We start from the raw sequence: 19,373 nt of genomic DNA on the forward strand, positions 1-19,373 counted from the left end.
GTAGAAACCCTCTATATGGTTAGATATATATTTAGATTGAGAAAAACAACCTTTTGGAAGAAAAAAAAATACACACACATTTTATATGTGTCTGTATAGATAGTTGTTTATATACTTTGCATGTCGCACTTTTTATTTCTTAACTTTTTAGTGTAATAATAATCATGTATGCATGTTAGATTTTCTTATGTGGAATTTGGTATATGAGTAAAAGGTAATACAAGTACATCATGCCACATTTTTGAATTTTTGCACTACATATGTTTTCAAAAATACAAAAACCTAAAAAATTTTCATGGTAGAATAATTACGTAACTAACTATTTAGATAAACCATGTATTTCTTGTTCTATATCCAGCAACCCATGCTCCAAATTTGTTTGGGGATGGTATATTTTTCACGAAGAACAAAGTACTGGTGTACTGCCGTTTTTGCTCATGTTCATATGGTAATCTCTTTCCTTATCTCTTCATACTTTGAAGAAAAAACATATTTCTATTTAGGGCTGGTATAGTAACATTCTGCAAAAACTAGCCACTTCTTATAGTAGGTATATTAGTATATTTCTTTCTTTCTTAAAATATTTTCAAAAAGACCAAAAATAGTTTTTCTGTTTAGTACTAAAAGTCTTGTTTCCTTTTTCTATGATGAATACATGATCTAGAAGTCTCATTATATCAATAGAGTAAGGATTCGTTCTTCAATCTTAGACTAATATACGTACAATAGTTTTTGCATCTTTTCATGAATGGCATGCATAATCATTTGATTGTATGTAGTAGTAAGTTTTCGAGACCAAGGTTAGAGCAGTTAAGTTCCATATCCTCTAAGAATCTACCCAAAAGCCGCATCTGTATGTTTATTGAGTGATGACACAAAGGATGTCTGGATAGAAAGACCACACGTCCACTTGCTTGATCACCACGCCATATTCTAGGAGAGAATGTAGGCCCTTTTTGGATCGATATAGCCAAATAAACGTTAAAAACCCAAAAAATATATTTTTCCTCTAGTTACCCCTTTTTTAGCCTTCAAAAACTTCTAAAAGCCTTTTTATTCTTCACCATCAATCCCTCACCCTTTACAACACACAATAAAAAGCTTACCCAGCTGATGAGTTGAGAATTGGATGAACAGTAAAAAGAGAAGAGAAGACCTTGTACAAAAACAGAACAGTTAGTTGCTTCGAAAAGGAAAGAAAAGAAATAAAAGAAAAGAAAGATTCATATAAAAAATCTAAACTCCCAAAAGTTCAAAATCAAATGGAGTCGATTTCAAAAGAAACAAAAGCAAAGTTAGAACTCCCAAAAATCAACATCATATTGAGTCACAAAGCCAAAGGGCTAAAGAATGAATCACAAATTCGGAAGCAAAGAACAAAATGAGGTTCTTCTCTAGTTACAAATATCCTGAATATCCAATTTCTCAACTTACCAGAGTTTGGTTTCCCTTCCTTTTTATTTCTAAACTACCACTTTAGCCCCGTAACTCTTAATAAAAGACCTCTAGCTCAACTAGGAATAGGATGGTATGATAGTAAGTGGCAAGTATGATCAATTGACCCTGGTTTTCTTTGGATGTCATTCGTGTATGTGAGGAATATAAGTGCCCTTTGCACTTGAGAGAATGAAACTTGAGTGAATCTATCAGAGAGTTTGTGTTTTAACACATCCCTGTGAGAACCTACTTTAAGGACGCTCTCCAAAAGTTTTGGAAACGACTCTGCTTTTGCATTTCATTGCTTATGTTTGCGCATTTATATGTAGATGATTAAATTACTATACATATGTTATCCTAAGTTCAAAGGAGCTTGTCTTTATTCCCTGGTAATGAGATGTATGGACTTCTGAGAATAATTAAGGAGACAAGACTCTTTGTACTAGATAGAGGAAATTTGTGAGTACCTTCTTTGGAAAACTCTCACGAGGCTTAAGCTCGTCCACTATGGAATTCCTAGTGGTTTAAGGCCTTGTTGCATACGGTTAATGCAATCACACTCTGTGAAACAAGATTAGTATAATAAACACATATTTGACTTATTCTGTTTTATTTCTCATCTTTGCTTGATGACAAACAAAATGTTGTTTGGAGGCAGTTGATCAGTCTTCAAATATGCGTTTTTATCCCCTTGTAATGCTTCAATTTAGTCAATTTATATGATCAATAATGTAAAAAAAAACTTATATTCTTCTTGCTTTTTCAGGACACAAGCCTATTCTGGACCAAATACCTCAAAAGACGTATTTTAGAGCCAAAAGGAGCCTAAAAGGGATCTCATGGAACAACTGGGAAAAAAGTGCCAAAAAGTCAATAGTTAAAGTAAACGGTCAACGGTCAAAGTCAACTCAAAGGTCCAAAAACTCAAAAGCTTAAAAAACACTCCAAGGCTTCAAGGACGAAGGACTCAACCATTTGCAAGACAATGGCTAAGCACAAAAGCCTCAAAAAGACCAAAGGGCTTAAATTCCCAAAGACATGGGCTTGGGCCCACAAAGGCTTGATCTTATCCACTAAAAGAAGGCACAAGAAGGTTCTAGATTAGGTTGCTTGTTAGATAAGATATGAAGAGGGCAATTATGTACATCTCTACATATATATAAGTGTAGAGATGCCCACAAAATAGGTATGTTGGTTAGGGTAGTTTAATTAGGAGTAGTGTAAGTAAGTAGGAGCAGGAGATCATAATTAGTTAATTGTTTTTATTTACTTTTAATTCAATTGTTTTCCATTTTTATTACTTTAAAGCTTGAATCTTTGTTGAATCTAGTTGTTTTTTTTTTTCCATTCAAAGTGTTTTATCTTGTTTTTCATAACAATAGTTCTTCAAAACATCTTCTAAATCATTCATTCACCCCACCAAAGTTGGTTATACTCATTTGAATCAATCAAATGAGTATAACTTGCTAACCAAGTTACCTTTTTCATATCAAGTTCTTTATGTTTTCCATACCAAAACAACTTCTATTTCCATGTTTTCATTATCAAAACAATAATAACTAGTTCTCAACATCATTATACATAAAAAACCATCCCAAAAACAATAGAGAAATCAAGAAAAAAATGGCATTCTTCCCACATAGATCTAAGATGAACAACTTAAAAAACCCCAAACCCCACTTTCTCCTTTAACACTCCCCTTGTTTGGACGACTCTATTCCACTGAGATTTGGGTAGTTCAGGTGTCTACAACTGCCAAAACCAAGTGGAACCGTAGCCATGTTATGAAGAAGACCAAAAGATTAAAAGAAAGAAGAGATTGTTGGAGAGAGGAACTCACCGTCAACTATTTGTTACCTTTTTTGAACTCAACCGAGGATTTTACCAAAAAAGGCAAAGAACAAGAAGAATAGAGAGGATAAGATGTTCTCATCAAACTTATTAAGATAAATATGGTAAATATTAGAGTACTGAATTAGTAAACAACTTAAGTTATGTGTCGCCCACCAAACCGACCCATTGTTTCTTTGTTAGTTTTAAAAACTAGTACACCAAAAACTTCCAGGTGGCAATGTTAAAAGTGTTCTACAAAAAGCCAAAGGAGATGAAATAGTAGCAACATGGCACCAATTATCGTATGGATTATATTTTCCTTTGGATCAAGATGTTGCATGGATCTTATAGTAGTGGCCAGTTACACCAGAACAGATGTCAATTCCATTTTGGTTGATAATATCAAGGATGTGACGATTACAACAACGGTACAAACGAAGATTTGGGTGTCAAGAGCTCTATTCAATTGCAAAGCCTCGTATGATTTCGAAAGACAATTTCATAATGTTCGGCGTACACTTTAAAACTAGAAAGGAGAGATTTAGTGGTCTTCCTGATAGCTATAAGCATTGGGGAGATTATCCATATCGCATACGAGGGAAGTGGAACACGGTAGGGAGGGGCATTCCAAATAATTTTATTGGCAGGGAAATAATTTTGTGTTGATACATAATTTATTTTCTTGTGTAGGAAAGCAAAGAGTTCATACTAGCTTAATAATTTTGTTTTGTTGTTGGAATTTCCAAATGACAACTTAAAATTTTATTTCCATGCATGGAAACATACCATTTGAAGTGTTTGAGTTAAGTTTTCCTGATGATATAGTTGACTTTTTAAGCGAGGTGGAAAGAAAATCAGGGAAAGAGGAGGAGAGTGAAGGCGAAGAAAGTGAGGGAAGTGTTGACGGAGAGGGTGAAGGTGAGACCGAGTTGTGAATATGTAAGAGGGAAGAGTAATAATGGTGGTGGAGAGAAAGAGCTAACTAAAAAATTTGAAATTATGAGTGGACAATTAATAAGACAAAAGAAGATCAAGAGTCAAAACAAAAGAAATAGCTAAGAATAAGCGAATAACTGTTGAAGACGCAGATAGTAATAGTGATATAGGGGAAGAAGTGAATACTTCTAAACAGAGGAGAACATTAAGAAAAACAAATTATGAGTTACCGTTAAAAGACGACAGTGAAACATATAAATTCTTAGAAGATGATTATGGAATAGAAAAAAGTGAAAATGATAAAGGGAAAAATTGTGGCTAAAGATTTAGAGAAGAAAGGTGATAATATACAATTACATAGTATTTTAGCGTTGAAGGAAAATCATAAGTCGCAAACTGAATTTGATAGTTGAAAACCTAGGAAATATAGCATTCAGTGGGAGAAATGGAACGAGGTATGTTATTATTATTATTATTATTATTTTCTATATTCTTTGTTTTGTGATTATAACAGGGTGGTAAGGTTACATTAATGTTTCAAGTGGTGAGGATAATGGAAGAATTAAATGAGATAAAAGAACAGAAGCAGAGCACCACTGTAAGGGCTGAAGAATTAGAAACTTGGAAAGCTCGAGTGAAAACACAAGAAGAAGAAAATGAGAAGATGACAACAACATTGTTGGGCTTAGAAAAGGAACTAAGTGCTGCTAAGAAGGAGATTGTGGACAACAAGAAATTGTTAACTTAAGCTACCTTATAGATATGAAATAAGGAGACGGAAATGATGCAAGCAGTTATGCAGAAGACAAATGTTCTAGAAAAGAATGAAGAGAGAAAGAAACCCTATAATAAGTTATATCTTATATATATTGACATGGTTAAAGTTGCTCTGAAAGGTGTGCCTTCTCTAGAAGGAACTTAATAGAATTGTCAAATTTGAAATAAAAATAGGAAAAATAATACCTACCTTTAAATGAGATACTGTCCTACAATCCAACCATGAATGGTATAATATTTTCAGAATTACTAAGGCGAACACCACTAAAACTGAGGTCATAAGAACAATGGCTTGCACTGTGATCTATGCTGTGTGGAATGAAAGAAATTCTCGGAGATTTAAGCATAGGTTTCACTCATTTACTCAGGTTCTGAATGATACTATGAAGAAGATGCAATTGTACCTACAACAAACCATCAAAGAAGTGGATAACACAGGAGCAGCACGACAAATATTAGAGAGGCTAGGACTGCAAGCACAAGTCAGTGATAGAGTGGAAAAGCAAGTGCAGTGGAGGAAACCACCTGAAAACACTATCATGCTCAATACTGATGGCATGTTACAAGTGCTCAAAGCTGGGTTTTGAGGTCTGTTTAGGGATGCAGATGGAAGAGTTTTAATCTTATACTGTGGTGGCTCAAAGAACAAGTCTATTCTGTTTCTAGAGTTGCAAGGCATTGAGGTGGGTATGAGCATTGCAGTTAAAATGGGGTATAAGAAACTAATGATCAATTCTGACTCTGAAATGGCAGTGAACATTGTTAATGGAACTAAACCAGCTCCTTGGTACTGCTTGAATCTTGCTCAAGCTATTAAGGCCCATCAGCAACACATGTTAACCTTATAGGTGGAGCATATCTATCGAGAAGGAAATAGAGCTATTGATGTTATAGCAAAATCATGTAATGTAAGTGAAGTAGGAGAAACATAGAGTATAGGCCCATTAAAGGAAAAGTAATCTATAATTGTTCAGGAGGATTCTAGTGGATGTATTTATACAAAAATTTAATGAATACATGTTGGGGTCAGCCTAACCTTTAACTTCCTGAAAAAAAAAAAAAAAAAAAAAAAACCTTTAAATAAGATGCATCATTGTCTATTTTTTTATAATAACGCCGCTTCTTTTTTGACCTTGTGTTGTTTGCTTTAATTTGATATGTAACGTTGATAGATAAATATGTTGGTGATATAATGGGGGGAGTGTAGATTCCCCCAATATAAAATCAAAGTAAGAAAGTGTAAGTACTTGCCCCTATTGTTGTCATTGAAAAACCAAGGCAAATGGGCCATGCTAGTCCTCCCTAATTACCTTAGCTATTCAGGTATCAAAACACCTATACCGAACGTGAGGCAAGACCTAGCAACGTCTGGAATTTTCTACACATGCAAGGTCATCACTCTTGCACGTGGACCAAACTAAAACAAAACGCCGTTATCTTAGTAGTGGGATTCACACGGATATTAAAAGTTGGGAGTATTCTAATAACCGTACTGAGCAAGAATAACCATCTTATTGACTCATATTTTATTCAAGCAAGCATGAATGCGACATACTTGGATCGAAGAAAACATAATATATAGATGACCTCTCTGGAATTAATGCTAATGAAAGACATTGTTGAAAGGAATGAAAGGTGGAGTACAGTACAGAAGTATGGAGTAATCTAAAAAAGACAACCAAACATATGAGAATAGATATTAATTAAATGCCTTTATTGATGGATAAAATATAACGAACTACATAGATTGATAGATCTTTTATTGATGGATAAATTGTAAAAATGTAAGAAACTTTATAACGGTAAAACTTGCGAAAGTGGTAGGCATTCCATGAATTTTCTATCATTCCTCCATAAACAATACGGAGGGAATAAGTACCCTTACGATGTAAACTAAAAGGACCACAAAATGAGAGATCTCTCCACAATACATCACCAACTTAGGACATGAAATATTCCCACCTATACGTGTCTCCTCATGCACGTTTGACTAGAAAAACAGAAGGCCTTTTATGACCATAATGACCTCCTCCAAAGATGCCCCAACTCTCTCAAAGTGTCTTTTGTTACGCTCCAACTATAATCCCCACAAGATGGCAAAGGGAACCATACTCCAAATTCTCCACCCCTTTCATGTGTTAACAGATAAATTCCAAGAGGTTAGCAACAACTTAACCGATCCCGAACAATCCCAATGAACCCATGACATAAAAAAAAAAAAAAAAGTCAAAGATGTGGTAGGATACTTACGGATTTTTCAGTATGGGGTTGGTGTTTTACGGTGGAAAAGAAATAATTTTGCATCACCGTCAACCGCGATAGTGTATGCTAACAAAATGACGCACCTCTCTCGATGTTGCTTGTAGATTTTCAGAATGCTTTTAACATGGTTGATCGGACTACCATGTTGAGAGAGGTTCGTGTCCATTGCCCAGCTATTGCCCCTTGGGTTGAGTACTTGTATTGTCAACCTGCGAGGTTATATCTGGGGGATGGCTACATATGGTCCGATCTCGGGGTCCGCAAAGGCGACCACTTTGGGTCCCCTTTTATTTGCACTGGTGTTGCATCCCCTGATTCTACGGATCCAGTCCAGTTGTCAGTTATTGCTACATGCTTGGTATCTAGATAATGGGACTTTGATCGGAGATACAGAATAGGTGGCGACCGCTTTGGGTATGATTCAGGAAAAAGGACCTTCTTACGAGCTGGTTCTTAATGTGGCTAAAACTGAGATATTTTGGCCATCACTGGATCCACGTCACTCCACTCCTGGTCTCTTCCCTTCAGATTTGTCCCGTCCTCAGCAGGGAGTCAGGTTGCTTAGAGGTGCGGTCAGCACTGATTCATCCTTTGCCATGGGCCTTGCTCACAAGCGTGTTGAAAAGGTTGTGACTTTGATAGACAGTTTAACTATATTGGAAGATCCACAGTGTGAGTTAGCTCTCTTACGGGCTTGTGTTGGGCTCTCTAAGTTGGTCTTTACGGTTCATACTTGTCCACCATCCCTTTTTAGAGAGGTAGCAAAGACCTTTGATCGGCATCTCCGCAATGTTCTCCAGGGTATTATGGTTGCTGATGGTCCTGACTTTGGTGATTTGCAGTGGCGTTTATCGACACTCCCATTATGTCTTGGTGGGTTAGGCATTTATTGTGCCACTGATGTCTCTACTTTTGCTTTTGTGGCCTCCCGTTGTCAGACTTCTGAGCTTCAGAACCACATTCTTAGGAGTTGTGGCTGTGACTTTGGATGAGATTCTTGATGTTGCTAGCAATGCATTGAGTCTTTGTCTACCCGATTTTGACCTCAGTTCTATGGCTGTGAATGCTACCGTCCCCTCAAAACCACAAAAAGTTTTGGCGGAAGCGTTCTATGGTAAGATTGTTGCTGGTCTTGAGAGAGAGTTTGTGTTATCTACTCGTCAGAAAGCAGTTATTAGATGCTTGCAGTCAGAACACGCAAATGATTTTCTACTTGCTATTCCGATGGAGGGACTTGGACAGCGTATGTCGCCGGTGGAGTATCGTTCTATTCTTCGGTACCGTCTCATGATTCCTTTGTACTCTGATGGTGGTCTATGCCCTGTTTGCAAAAAGAGTAGACTAGATGCTTTTGGGGACCATGCAACACATTGTAGACATTTTCCAGGTTTCAAATACTGACATGATCATGTAAGAGATATTTTATGTGATGCATTTTAGAGGGCTGGGGTACAAGTAAAGAAGGAGGCGCCCGTGAATTTTCTCACTGATCCGAATGAGGGAAGATCGACACTTCGGCCTACGGATGTATTAGTCTATAGTTGGTCTGAGGGGAGACATGCATGTGTTGATGTCACTGGAGCCTCTCCGTTGGTAGGGCTTGGGAATGGAGTCTTTGAGGTGGGAGAAGCAGCTAATAGAGCAGCGGCAGGGAAAATTGAGAAACACGAGGAAGCTTGTAGAGCTAACCAACATTGTTTCATTCCATTCAGGTTTGACACATTTGATTTTTTGGCACAACAGTCTGTTGAGCTCCTTAAGAGATTGCAGAAAGTTATGGATTACAACGTAATGACAGCTGGTTCTAACGAGTTTGCATTTAGGAGGATAGGATTTGCTATTCAGAAAGGACTTGCGGCGCAGCTTGTTGCACGTTTGTCCTAATTATTTGTAAAATTCGTTATCATTATCAATAAAATTTCCACTTAAAAAAAAAAAAAAAAAAAAAAAATCCATACTCTCCATGAGAAAGGACACAAAATAAGGGTATGGTTAACAGATTTGCCATCAGACGAACATAAAGGACATAAATTGATCAAAAACTCGTTCTAACATCTCTTTCGAAGGTTATCAATAGTTAAAATACAACCCAAAGAAGTACACCAAACAAAGAAAGAAACCTTGCAGGGACCTTAGATCCCCAAATAACATGGCGAGGAAAAAAAAAGACAAAGATGTAGGAAAAGGAGGGGGACAAAGAGCATGAAGCCCTATGTAAAAGGCTTTTGTAGAAAATATCTCATTTTTATTTATAGACCAACTTGCACGTGAGAGCCACCATGCTCACTATGTCTCAGTCTGAGAGCTCTGTATAAATTCCTAGATACCAAGCAATACGGCTATTATCATCTCGCATGAACACCCAAAATGGGTGATTCTTGAAAACTGATAAAGCATATAACCTAGGAAAAGGCAAGTAGAGAGGTCTCTTATCTAACCAAACATCATCCCAAAACCTAAAACTTTTACCATCACCTAGACAAAATCTAATGTTTCCCGAAAGGCCTCTAACACTTTGGAAATGCCTTTAATACCTAAAACCATATTCACCTTCATTAATACTATGTTGATTAACAGAAAACATCCCCTGTAAGACAGCTGATAGACCTATATACTTTAATCCCATCTGTCTATCCAAAAGAGCCTCAGCCTCTTCCTGTCCATTGTCAAAGATGGAGACTCTAAACTATTAACATCAAATTTTGCAAGTGTTTGATAATGATCCAGTAGACCATGCACTTCAACATTCACAGGATGGTGTTGTTCTTCTTCGTACTAGAGAACCCGAGGGGAAAGTGGAGAAAGATGACTCGTAGAAATAGGGACATAACTTGGATCTAGACTTGTAAGTGTCATGTTACTAGATAGACTGTAACACCCCTATATTTATTAATTACTAAAATTAATTATAACACAAAATTTAATATATTGTTGACTATGTCTTAAGTTGATTGTTAAATTTGAGTGAATATGTAAGTTTGACTTTTTATTCAAAAACAAAAGAGAATGAAAAGTTGGATTATTTTGAAAAGGACTTAAATGGAATGGTTTTATATGTTAAGTAGATTTTTGTAGAGATTTAATTAAAATAGAAAGTTTTGTAATTAAGGGAAAGATTGAATAAGAGATTTAAATTGTTTATTTGCTAAAGGGTTGATATACGGAAAAAATACATTACTAATATAGAAAGATCTTTGTTTTGGGATAGAGATTTAGAAAAAAAAAAAAAGTGTTTTATTTGTATAAGGAATGAAGTGGTATATATTTCATAAGAAAGGAAACTAACCATAGTTTAAGGAAAGATTTTTGGAAATGAAGATTTTTATTTGTAAAGAAAATGTGTAGAGAATTTATTTTCTATAGTTAGTTCTTGTATTTCATTTTGTTAGATCTTAGAATGAGAATGAAGAAAAAGGAAAAAGGAGAATGGGGAAACAATTAACAAAATAATGGTGAAAATGAAGATAAAAGAGAGGAGAATAAGAAATAAGGATTGTCACTACTTGGAGCTTTTATTGGATTCTACTTGGAACAATGTTATTTTCTATTATTGTTTTCATTCGCGTAAACTAAAGGTGAGTAGACCTCACTTAATTAATTATTTGATAGATTTTGATTGTCGATTTTGGATTGCATTCAATTACTAAGTTAAAGAAATGTTTATTTAGCGGTTTGAATTTTAAGAAATTAATTGGTATTAAACTATGGTGTACATATGTGGAATAAATGTGAGTAGATGGTAGATATATTAATACTTCGATTTAATTGTATTTGCATGATGTTTATTGTCATTACTTTGTTCTTATAAATGATGTATAACATATATGAGAATAAAAATGGGCGTGTATAGCATATGATGTATAACATATATGACAATTTTTATTGTCATAAAAATTGTGGTTTGAACCATTCAATTGGAATTTTAAAAGAAGCAATTTAGTGCTAGTTGGGTTGAAATAATAACATGTGTAAATGATAGATTTTTGAATTAATTGCAAATATGTATTAAGTGAGATGGGTAACATTGTACTGTTATTGATTTTGATGGCATGTGATATATGTATGTAGCAATATATGAAGAATGTTGTAACGGACAATTTATTGTTAAAACATGTTCTTGGTGTTTGGGTGTTTGGAATTTGGTTAGAAAATATTTTGACACAAAATCAAAGTACATATTGTGGTGTGATGCGATATATCTGGAATGCTATAAAATTGTTATGCGATAATTTTTCGTAATTATGACAGTTCATTGTATACTGGAAATTTATGCGCTAAATAATATACTCTGCTATATATTCTCTGATCACTTATGCTATTCATTAAATATAACACTTTTGGAAAAGAATGGCATAAATAAATGTTTAGTTATATTTGTGAGATGTAACTAAGAGGTATTGTAGCCGTTGTGAAAATTTGTGATATTTCCAAAGGATTTGTGTTTTAGTACAATAAATTTTATTGGAACATGATAGAGTGGGATGGATGATATTTCCAAACATTATGTTTTAGTGCAATATATTTTATTGGCATGTGGTAAAGTGTGGAATGATTATGAAATATAATTGCAAGACATTTGAATAACTTATGTAACGAAAATCCTAGTTCCTAGCTACTACAAATCATTTGATTAACTCTTGTGAAGGGAATGTGATTTTGTTTCAAGGGAACTTGGAGCCCTTGTAGCCAAATGATGGCTTTATTTATCTCGTCACCAATTCAGTACGAGACATGAGATAGTTTTGGCTTCCATGTGGGGGTTACCTTGTATGCGACATCCGGTTTGAGGTAACTATGCTAGAGTGATTCCATTATGTAATTAAGGGAGGCATGTGGCCTGGATGGTGTATGTTCAGCTTGATAGAGGGGAGCAATTGTGGTAGACAGGAAACAAAGTAGAACATAGAGACGACATGATTTTAGGGACACTTGAAAGATTTATTTTAAATAATAATTATGATAATAGTCAAGGTGTACGTTATATCTATAATAACTGGTTGATTGTTGTTGTGAAGTTTTATCGTGGAGATTGTTCTTGTTGGTTCGATTAAATGGTTGGAATTACGTATGCATTTTTATATATTTGTTTTCCTTGTACGTTATCCCTACTCACAATTGTTTTGTAGAAGGGTAGGTTGAACTAATTATTTTTGCAGGATATGACCCACGCACTCTGTGATCATGCCTATGCAAGTATAAGTATATTGTAAGCTTTGTTTTTGTTATTCTTATTCTATGAAGTTGATTTAATAAGAAGCTAAGGCGCCTCGGTAGAGGAACTAAATGCATTAATATTATTGGATTGGAGGCGTATTAGTTAGAGAAACTACCTTCCTTAATTATTGTATGTATGAATGTGATGTTATTAGTTGGAAGTTAAGGCGTATCGGTAGAGGAACTAAATACCTTATATATATAGCATAGTTTATATTTTAGGGCTACTCACACCAACATTTATAACGTTGGCCCAATTTTCATGTTTGCTTATCAATCGGGTACATTCTTTTATGAACGTAGTTGATAAGTCTTGGCAGGATTGATTTGAAGAAGGTTGATTGCTGCATGTGGTTTGCGTTAGCATTTCATTAAAGGATGTGTGTTTTTTTAATCAATCAGATTTCATTTTATTGAATCCCTTTATTTCCAAGATTCACTTCAGAAGATGGCTCAAGTAACCAACAGTTTATATACACATGACCAGGATGGCAAGTGTTTTGAGAAGATACATGACAATACATATATGATATATGATCATCATAACAAAAACCATTCTATGCTGCACAAATCATAGTTCGTTGTGAAGTTAGGCGCACATATTGAGAAGAGGCTTTTAGTATGTTTCTAACATCTTTCCTCTCAAAATAGCTTCTGCCTTTCTCACCTGCTTCACAGGTCCTATGACGAATACCTTGTCCGGTGGTCCTTTCGCACCTCCAATGATCGAGAATTTCAGCATTGCAAGATTCCTTGACTAACAAGATATATAGAAGCTCCTCGCCTACCAATAACACGACCCATTTTTCCATGAGGAACATTCAACATAGACAGAATCTCCTCCTCAAGAGCGTTTCTTTCTACAATTAGGTTATCTGGAACAGGAGGAATAAGCGGCCAATCTACATACTCGTTGTCATTGATGCAGAAACATCTAGAGTATAGTGCACCTCGAACAACAAGATGCCATAAGGATCTCTCATTCAATTTCTCCATCACCTTATGGTAGATGTAGAGAAGAAAGCACACATCATCTGTAGCAGCACGAACCATTTGTTTAGACAACGGTCTGTATGTCCAATATCCAGGATCTTGCCTAAGAAGAACATGGACTTCTGGCTTCTCGAGATATGGAACACCACAATAATGTGGATCTGTAAGGAGACCAACAAAAGATATGTAGTCATCTGGGGACCTTGTCCTACCTTCTTCCTCTTCAATCAGTGAATATGCAATCTGGGTGTCAACAACGTTGTGCAATTTTATCCCAAATTGAAAATACAAGGCCTCACTATCTCTTTTGCAATCGTGAATGACTTTTGTGATGTAACTAGACTCAAGAGCAGGCTTACAGGCTTTCATAAGCATCACGCCACCTTGAATGACGTCAACCAAATATATAGCATTTGGAAAGGCAAGCTGCATTATACACAGAGTTCCATGACGACAAAGGTCAACACCTTCGCAATCAAAACCAATAACCAAGTGCCTTTCAGGTGAAGGTTTTAGAAACTCAGATGGTAGTTGAGATGCATGGGTGACAATGTATTGGAACCTTTGATAATTGGGCTTCAGGATCCGGGTGTTTTCCATCAGAAATATCGTCATCGCCATCAAGCTCTGGCAATCCATCAGTGGCCATGTTAGCCATGGGATGTGTTAGTTTTTCCTTTTGAGGTTTAATAGATTTTCAGTTGAGGTAAAGATGCTTATTTTTGGGTTTTTTAGACATTAGTCATACTATTACTATGGTAATTAGACTTTGGTCCAGAAATGCTAAAATATTAGTTTTTGGTCTTACTTCTGCTACTTGACCTTCAGTCAACTCAGTTGACTGTGGTCATGCTGCTTGCTTTTTTGAAATAGCTAGAATCCCCCTGCGCATCACACGTGCTTACAAGTAGGACTAAACTATAATATCTAACTTACAGTAAGAACCATGTCCTAAACGATGACATTATTACATGGGTCAAATTCTAACTTATCTTTAAGAGTGAGAGGGGACGAGGGTTTAGACAATGTGTATCTTCTTCCATTACTCCATAGACAGACCAAAAACCTTACGGAAAAAGAAGGGGGCGGGAAATTCCTAATGGAAGCTTACTACATATATAGAGATCCATATTATTAATCATACATTCAACTTAACATTGACTTGTACGACTTATCTTTTCTTGCACAGAACCTTCTCAACTAACTTCGCTTAAATTCATTTTAAAGGAGCAATCAAAATATAATCCATGATTCATGATGGGTCAAAAAGCCGCTACAGTTTGCTCATTTAAGTCCTCGGACTCCACATTTATAGTAGCTATAACATGCAAAACTATATATGCACCCTCATAAGTCTTTGACAAACTAAAGCTTAATATGAAAGGGACGCGGTATTGGCACCCTCATAAATGGGACTAACACCCCTTTGACCAATTCAACGGTACTAGCACCCCTCCATTAAATATACAAAAAACACTAACGACAAGCACCTATCGCGGGATCGCACAATTCACGGCATCGGGTTGCCGCGAGATCCCATGTCCCACGGAAGGTGGCTGCCGTGGGTCTTTTAAATTTTTTTTTTTTTAATAGCCACCATAAAAAAAAAAAAGTTAGTTACCGCGAGATGATTTTGTTTACTAAAATGGAGTATTTGCTTGTGTTAATTATGAAAACTCTTCTTCATTAATTTGATCACAAATTTTTTTTATAGCATATGAAAATATTTGCCGCGAGATAGCAAAATTATGGCTCAATTGTATATTTTTTTTGTCATGGTTTTGGTGTTGTTCTTGGAGTGTATAAAGAAACTTTAAAGAAGAAAATGAGGTATCCATATGTCGTGTGTGTTCAATATGCAAAATTTGAAGTGAAAAAAAAACAAAACACACAAAAAAAATATGCCGCGGCAACTGCTTGCCGTGGGATATGCGATATCGCGGCAACCCGATGCCGTGGATTGTGCGATCTCGCGGCAGTTGCTTGCCGTGGAATATGAGATCTCACGGCAACTGTCTGCCATAGAACTATGGGCATGTGGGGTGTAAAATGACATATAAGAAATAACCATTATTGTTTTACTTTTTGTCAAAGGGTATTAGTCCCATTTATCGGGGTGCCAATACCGCGCCCCAATATGAAATACACATGGAATGAGATGCATGTTTACACCACTGGATGCATCTAGATTCTAGAGCAGCTACACCCATCCACTTTTTCCTTGTGACTAAAACCAAATAAGATCAATAATTTTTCTGTTATAACCCATTTTGACTAAACTCCCATCAATTTTTGTTTGAGCAGAAATTCGTCCTATCTAGTCCACCCCACCTTCAAATCAGTTTAAAAATATGCTCCTTATGTTGGTCCGTTTAATAAATAGAGAGTAACTCTCAAGGACAAAAATGCCGAAAAAGTAACTCTCAAGGACACCTTTTTATTTTTGTAACTCTCAAGGACCGGGTAAATGAAAGGTCAAGTATACCCTTGACGTGAAATAAAAAACGGATCGGATAGATGAAATGTCAAGTATACCCCTGACGCGAAATAATTAACGGCCCGGCCCAGACGAAACGACCTGGTGTATTTAGTATGAACATTGAATGTTTACAATCATTGGGTATGAATATTGATTGGGTATGAACATTTAATGTTCATAGTCTTTTGGGTATGAACATTCAATGTTCATAGTGAACATTCAATGTTCATAGTCCTTTGGGTATGAATATTCAATGTTCACAGTCCTTGGGTATGAATATTGATTGGGTATGAACATTCAATGTTCATAGTCTTTTGGGTATGAACATTCAATGTTCATAGTGAACATTCAATATTCATAGTCCTTTGGGTATAAACATTCAATGTTCACAGTCCTTGGGTATGAATATTGATTGGGTATGAACATTCAATGTTCATAGTCTTTTAGGTATAAACATTCGATGTTCATAGTCCTTGGGTATGAACATTGATTGAATATGAACATTCAATGTTCATAGTCCTTTGGGTATGAACATTCGATGTTCATAGTCCTTGGTCCTTTGGATATGAACATTCAATCTTGATAGTCTTTGGGTATGAACATTGATTGGGTATGAACATTGAATGTTCATTGTCCTTCTGGTATGAACATTCAATGTTCATACATCAATATATTGTATAAGGTACATTCACCTATTTGGATATGAGCAATCATTGTTCATATACCAACAGAAAAGTATGAACACTCATTGTTCATAGTAAAAATGACGAAAGGTAAAATTGGAAAATATTTATTTTAAATCCGGACCATTTGTCCTCGGGGTTATTTTCACGAAAGGGTATAATCCTGCATTTAAAAAAAATAAAATGGCCGGGCCAACTTATTTTGTCCTTGAGGGTTACTAAATTTGAAATTGTGGGTCCGTGAGTTATTAATTGCTAGAATTTGTCCTTGTGAGTTACTCACCAAAAACTGTGTCCTCTAGACTTTATTTTCTCCAAAATTGGGTGTTAGGCCCAATTTCTCGTTTTAGAGTTATAGCCCAAAAATCACTTGGATCCACTGTAGCATAAACTCTCTTTCCAACTATCCCACGTGTGACCCTCCAGATCTAAACTCTCACTCCCCAAATTCAAATATTTCTTTCATTAAGACTCCTATCTCTCTCCTCCTTTGCACCTTCCAGGTGTTGTGTACCCATACGAACCTCAGACTTGCCAACAACAAGATTACTTTTGCGTACAAACTGGTCTTGCCCCTCCAACTGGTCTTTAGCTCCACCTCCGCCGGTGGTAAATTATATCTCTCTCAAGCCATAGCAGCTGGCTTTAATTTTTCACCACATCAACAAAGATACTAGGGAGATCAAAATCAAGAAATTTTTTAATTCTCTCATTATTGACTGGCAACAAGATAGATCAACTTCTATTTCTTTTATCACAGCCATTAGAACCATCTCCTCTGCAAAAATTGGAATGATACAAAGAGTACCCGGTAAAAAATCTTCTGACCTGGCGAGATTTTTGCTACTCCAAAGAGATGTGTCTAATCCCGATTAGGAGATACACTTGAGATTACATTCATTGGCATTGATTCTATGTGAATTATTGATGTCTCCCTCCTGAAGCATTTTCTTCCTGTCGAAGTGTCATTGTTCTCCTTCTAAGACACCGAACCAATTTCTCTGAGACACCGAATTATCAATGTAGCTCTATCGATCTTGAAAACCACGAAAGCACTCCATCTTCTGCCTTTCTCTACCACTCTGAAAGATAAATACCTAATAATTGACTGGAAGCTGAAGCTTTTTGCTTCGCAGATCTCAGTCACCATTGATCTCACTCTAAATAAATGAATGTCCTACATCAAGTAGGCACGGTCCATCACAGTCATAGCATTTTCAACACGTTTGCGAGCAAGGCCCATGGCAAAGGATGAATCAGTATTGACTGCCCCTCCAAGCAACTTGACCCCCTGCTGAAGACGAGATAAATTTGAAGGAAAGAAACGGGGAGTGGAGCAACGTGGATCCAGTGATAGCCAAAATATCTCAGTTTTAGTCACACTAAGAACCAAACCGTAAGAAGGTCATTCTTCTTGAATCATACGCAAAGCTGTCGCCACTTGTTCTCTATCCCCAACCAAAGTCCCAACGTCTAAGTACCAAGCCTGAAGCAATAACTAACAATTGGATTGCATCTACAGAATCAGAGGATGCAACACCAGTGCAAAGAGAAGGGGACCTAAATGGTCGCCTTACTGGACCCCAGTAGCATACCATATGTAATCATCTCTCAAGTATGACCTCGCAGGTTGACAATACAGATACTCAACTCAAGGGGCAATAGTTGGGCATCATATACGAACCTCTCTCAACATGGTAGTCCGATCAACTATGTTAAAAACATTATGAAAATCTACAAGTAGTATATAGAGAGAGAGAGAGGGAGGTACTGTCACTGTTAGCATATATCATGCGATTGACAACGTGCAAAATCACCTTTGCTCTACCAGGGACACCAACCCCATATTGAAAATCCTGTAAGTACCCCACCACATCTTTAGAAACTCATTTCATTGCAATCTTTGAGACAAGACGACGCCAAACTATGCCCACAACTATAGGACGAATGCTATTATCCGGCTTAAGAAGTGGGGTAAGCGGAGAACTCGCTATGAATTGCTAATGGCTGTGGACATCGTCCCTGTAACCAAAGATTCACTACAAGGGTCAAAACATCTAACAAGTCAGACGATATAGCTGCTGCAGCACCACTCATAGCATCCAACAAATGCTGAGCACGGAAAGCATCACGACTACAAGAAATGCCTTTCAAAAACAACCTAATGCATGATAGTAAAGTGTCCCTCTCTACCAATAAAGGGGGCTCAACAAACATAACAGTAGGTCTCACAGGTGGTTCTCGCGTCGGGTGTTTCTCCTCTAATGCATGTACAATCTCTGCAGTATTGGAGGCAACCCCTGATGATGACAACACTTTAACCGCTGTTGCAAAATGTCCATTAACAACTTTTTGTAAGCATCGACGCACATTCTGAGTGGGGGTGGATTTTCTACTTGGCTGGATTGAAGGAGGCTCTATTACAGACTCTAACAGACGAAGCATCCTGCCAGACTCATTCCATGTCGTCAAAGCAAGGAGAATTTGCTTTTGCTGAACGTTTTTCCTAGTACCAGAACGACATTCCTGATGATTATGTGGTAGGATAAACTTGTAGAGTGCAATGCAACAAAAGGAGGAGACGAACCCAAGGTATAACTAAACTAGGATCAGCCGTAATATCCCGGAGAGCCGATTTCAATGCACCAGAAAAGGCCAAACGACATGCACATGGCATACTTTTCACGGTTCGAAAATGTATACGGAATGCAATATCAAGTAATTTCTCATCAAGAGAAGAAGCAACAACAAACGGATCA

General features: G+C 36.5%; 1 protein-coding gene across 1 annotated transcript; it reads right to left on the bottom strand.

The window, feature by feature from the left end:
* Window positions 1-13,045: 13,045 nt before the first annotated feature.
* On the bottom strand, window positions 13,046-14,105 carry LOC147519060 (uncharacterized). Its single transcript, XM_086594834.1, is given in 4 exon segments — window positions 13,046-13,186; window positions 13,188-13,226; window positions 13,228-14,002; window positions 14,004-14,105. Coding segments are annotated over 4 exon segments (1,023 nt in total). The 5' UTR covers window positions 14,102-14,105; the 3' UTR covers window positions 13,046-13,075.
* Between the last annotated feature and the right edge of the window lie 5,268 nt (window positions 14,106-19,373).

The sequence above is a fragment of the Coptis chinensis genome, chromosome 2 (genome assembly GCF_015680905.1).
Source record: "Coptis chinensis isolate HL-2020 chromosome 2, ASM1568090v1, whole genome shotgun sequence".
NCBI classification, from domain to species: domain Eukaryota; kingdom Viridiplantae; phylum Streptophyta; class Magnoliopsida; order Ranunculales; family Ranunculaceae; genus Coptis; species Coptis chinensis.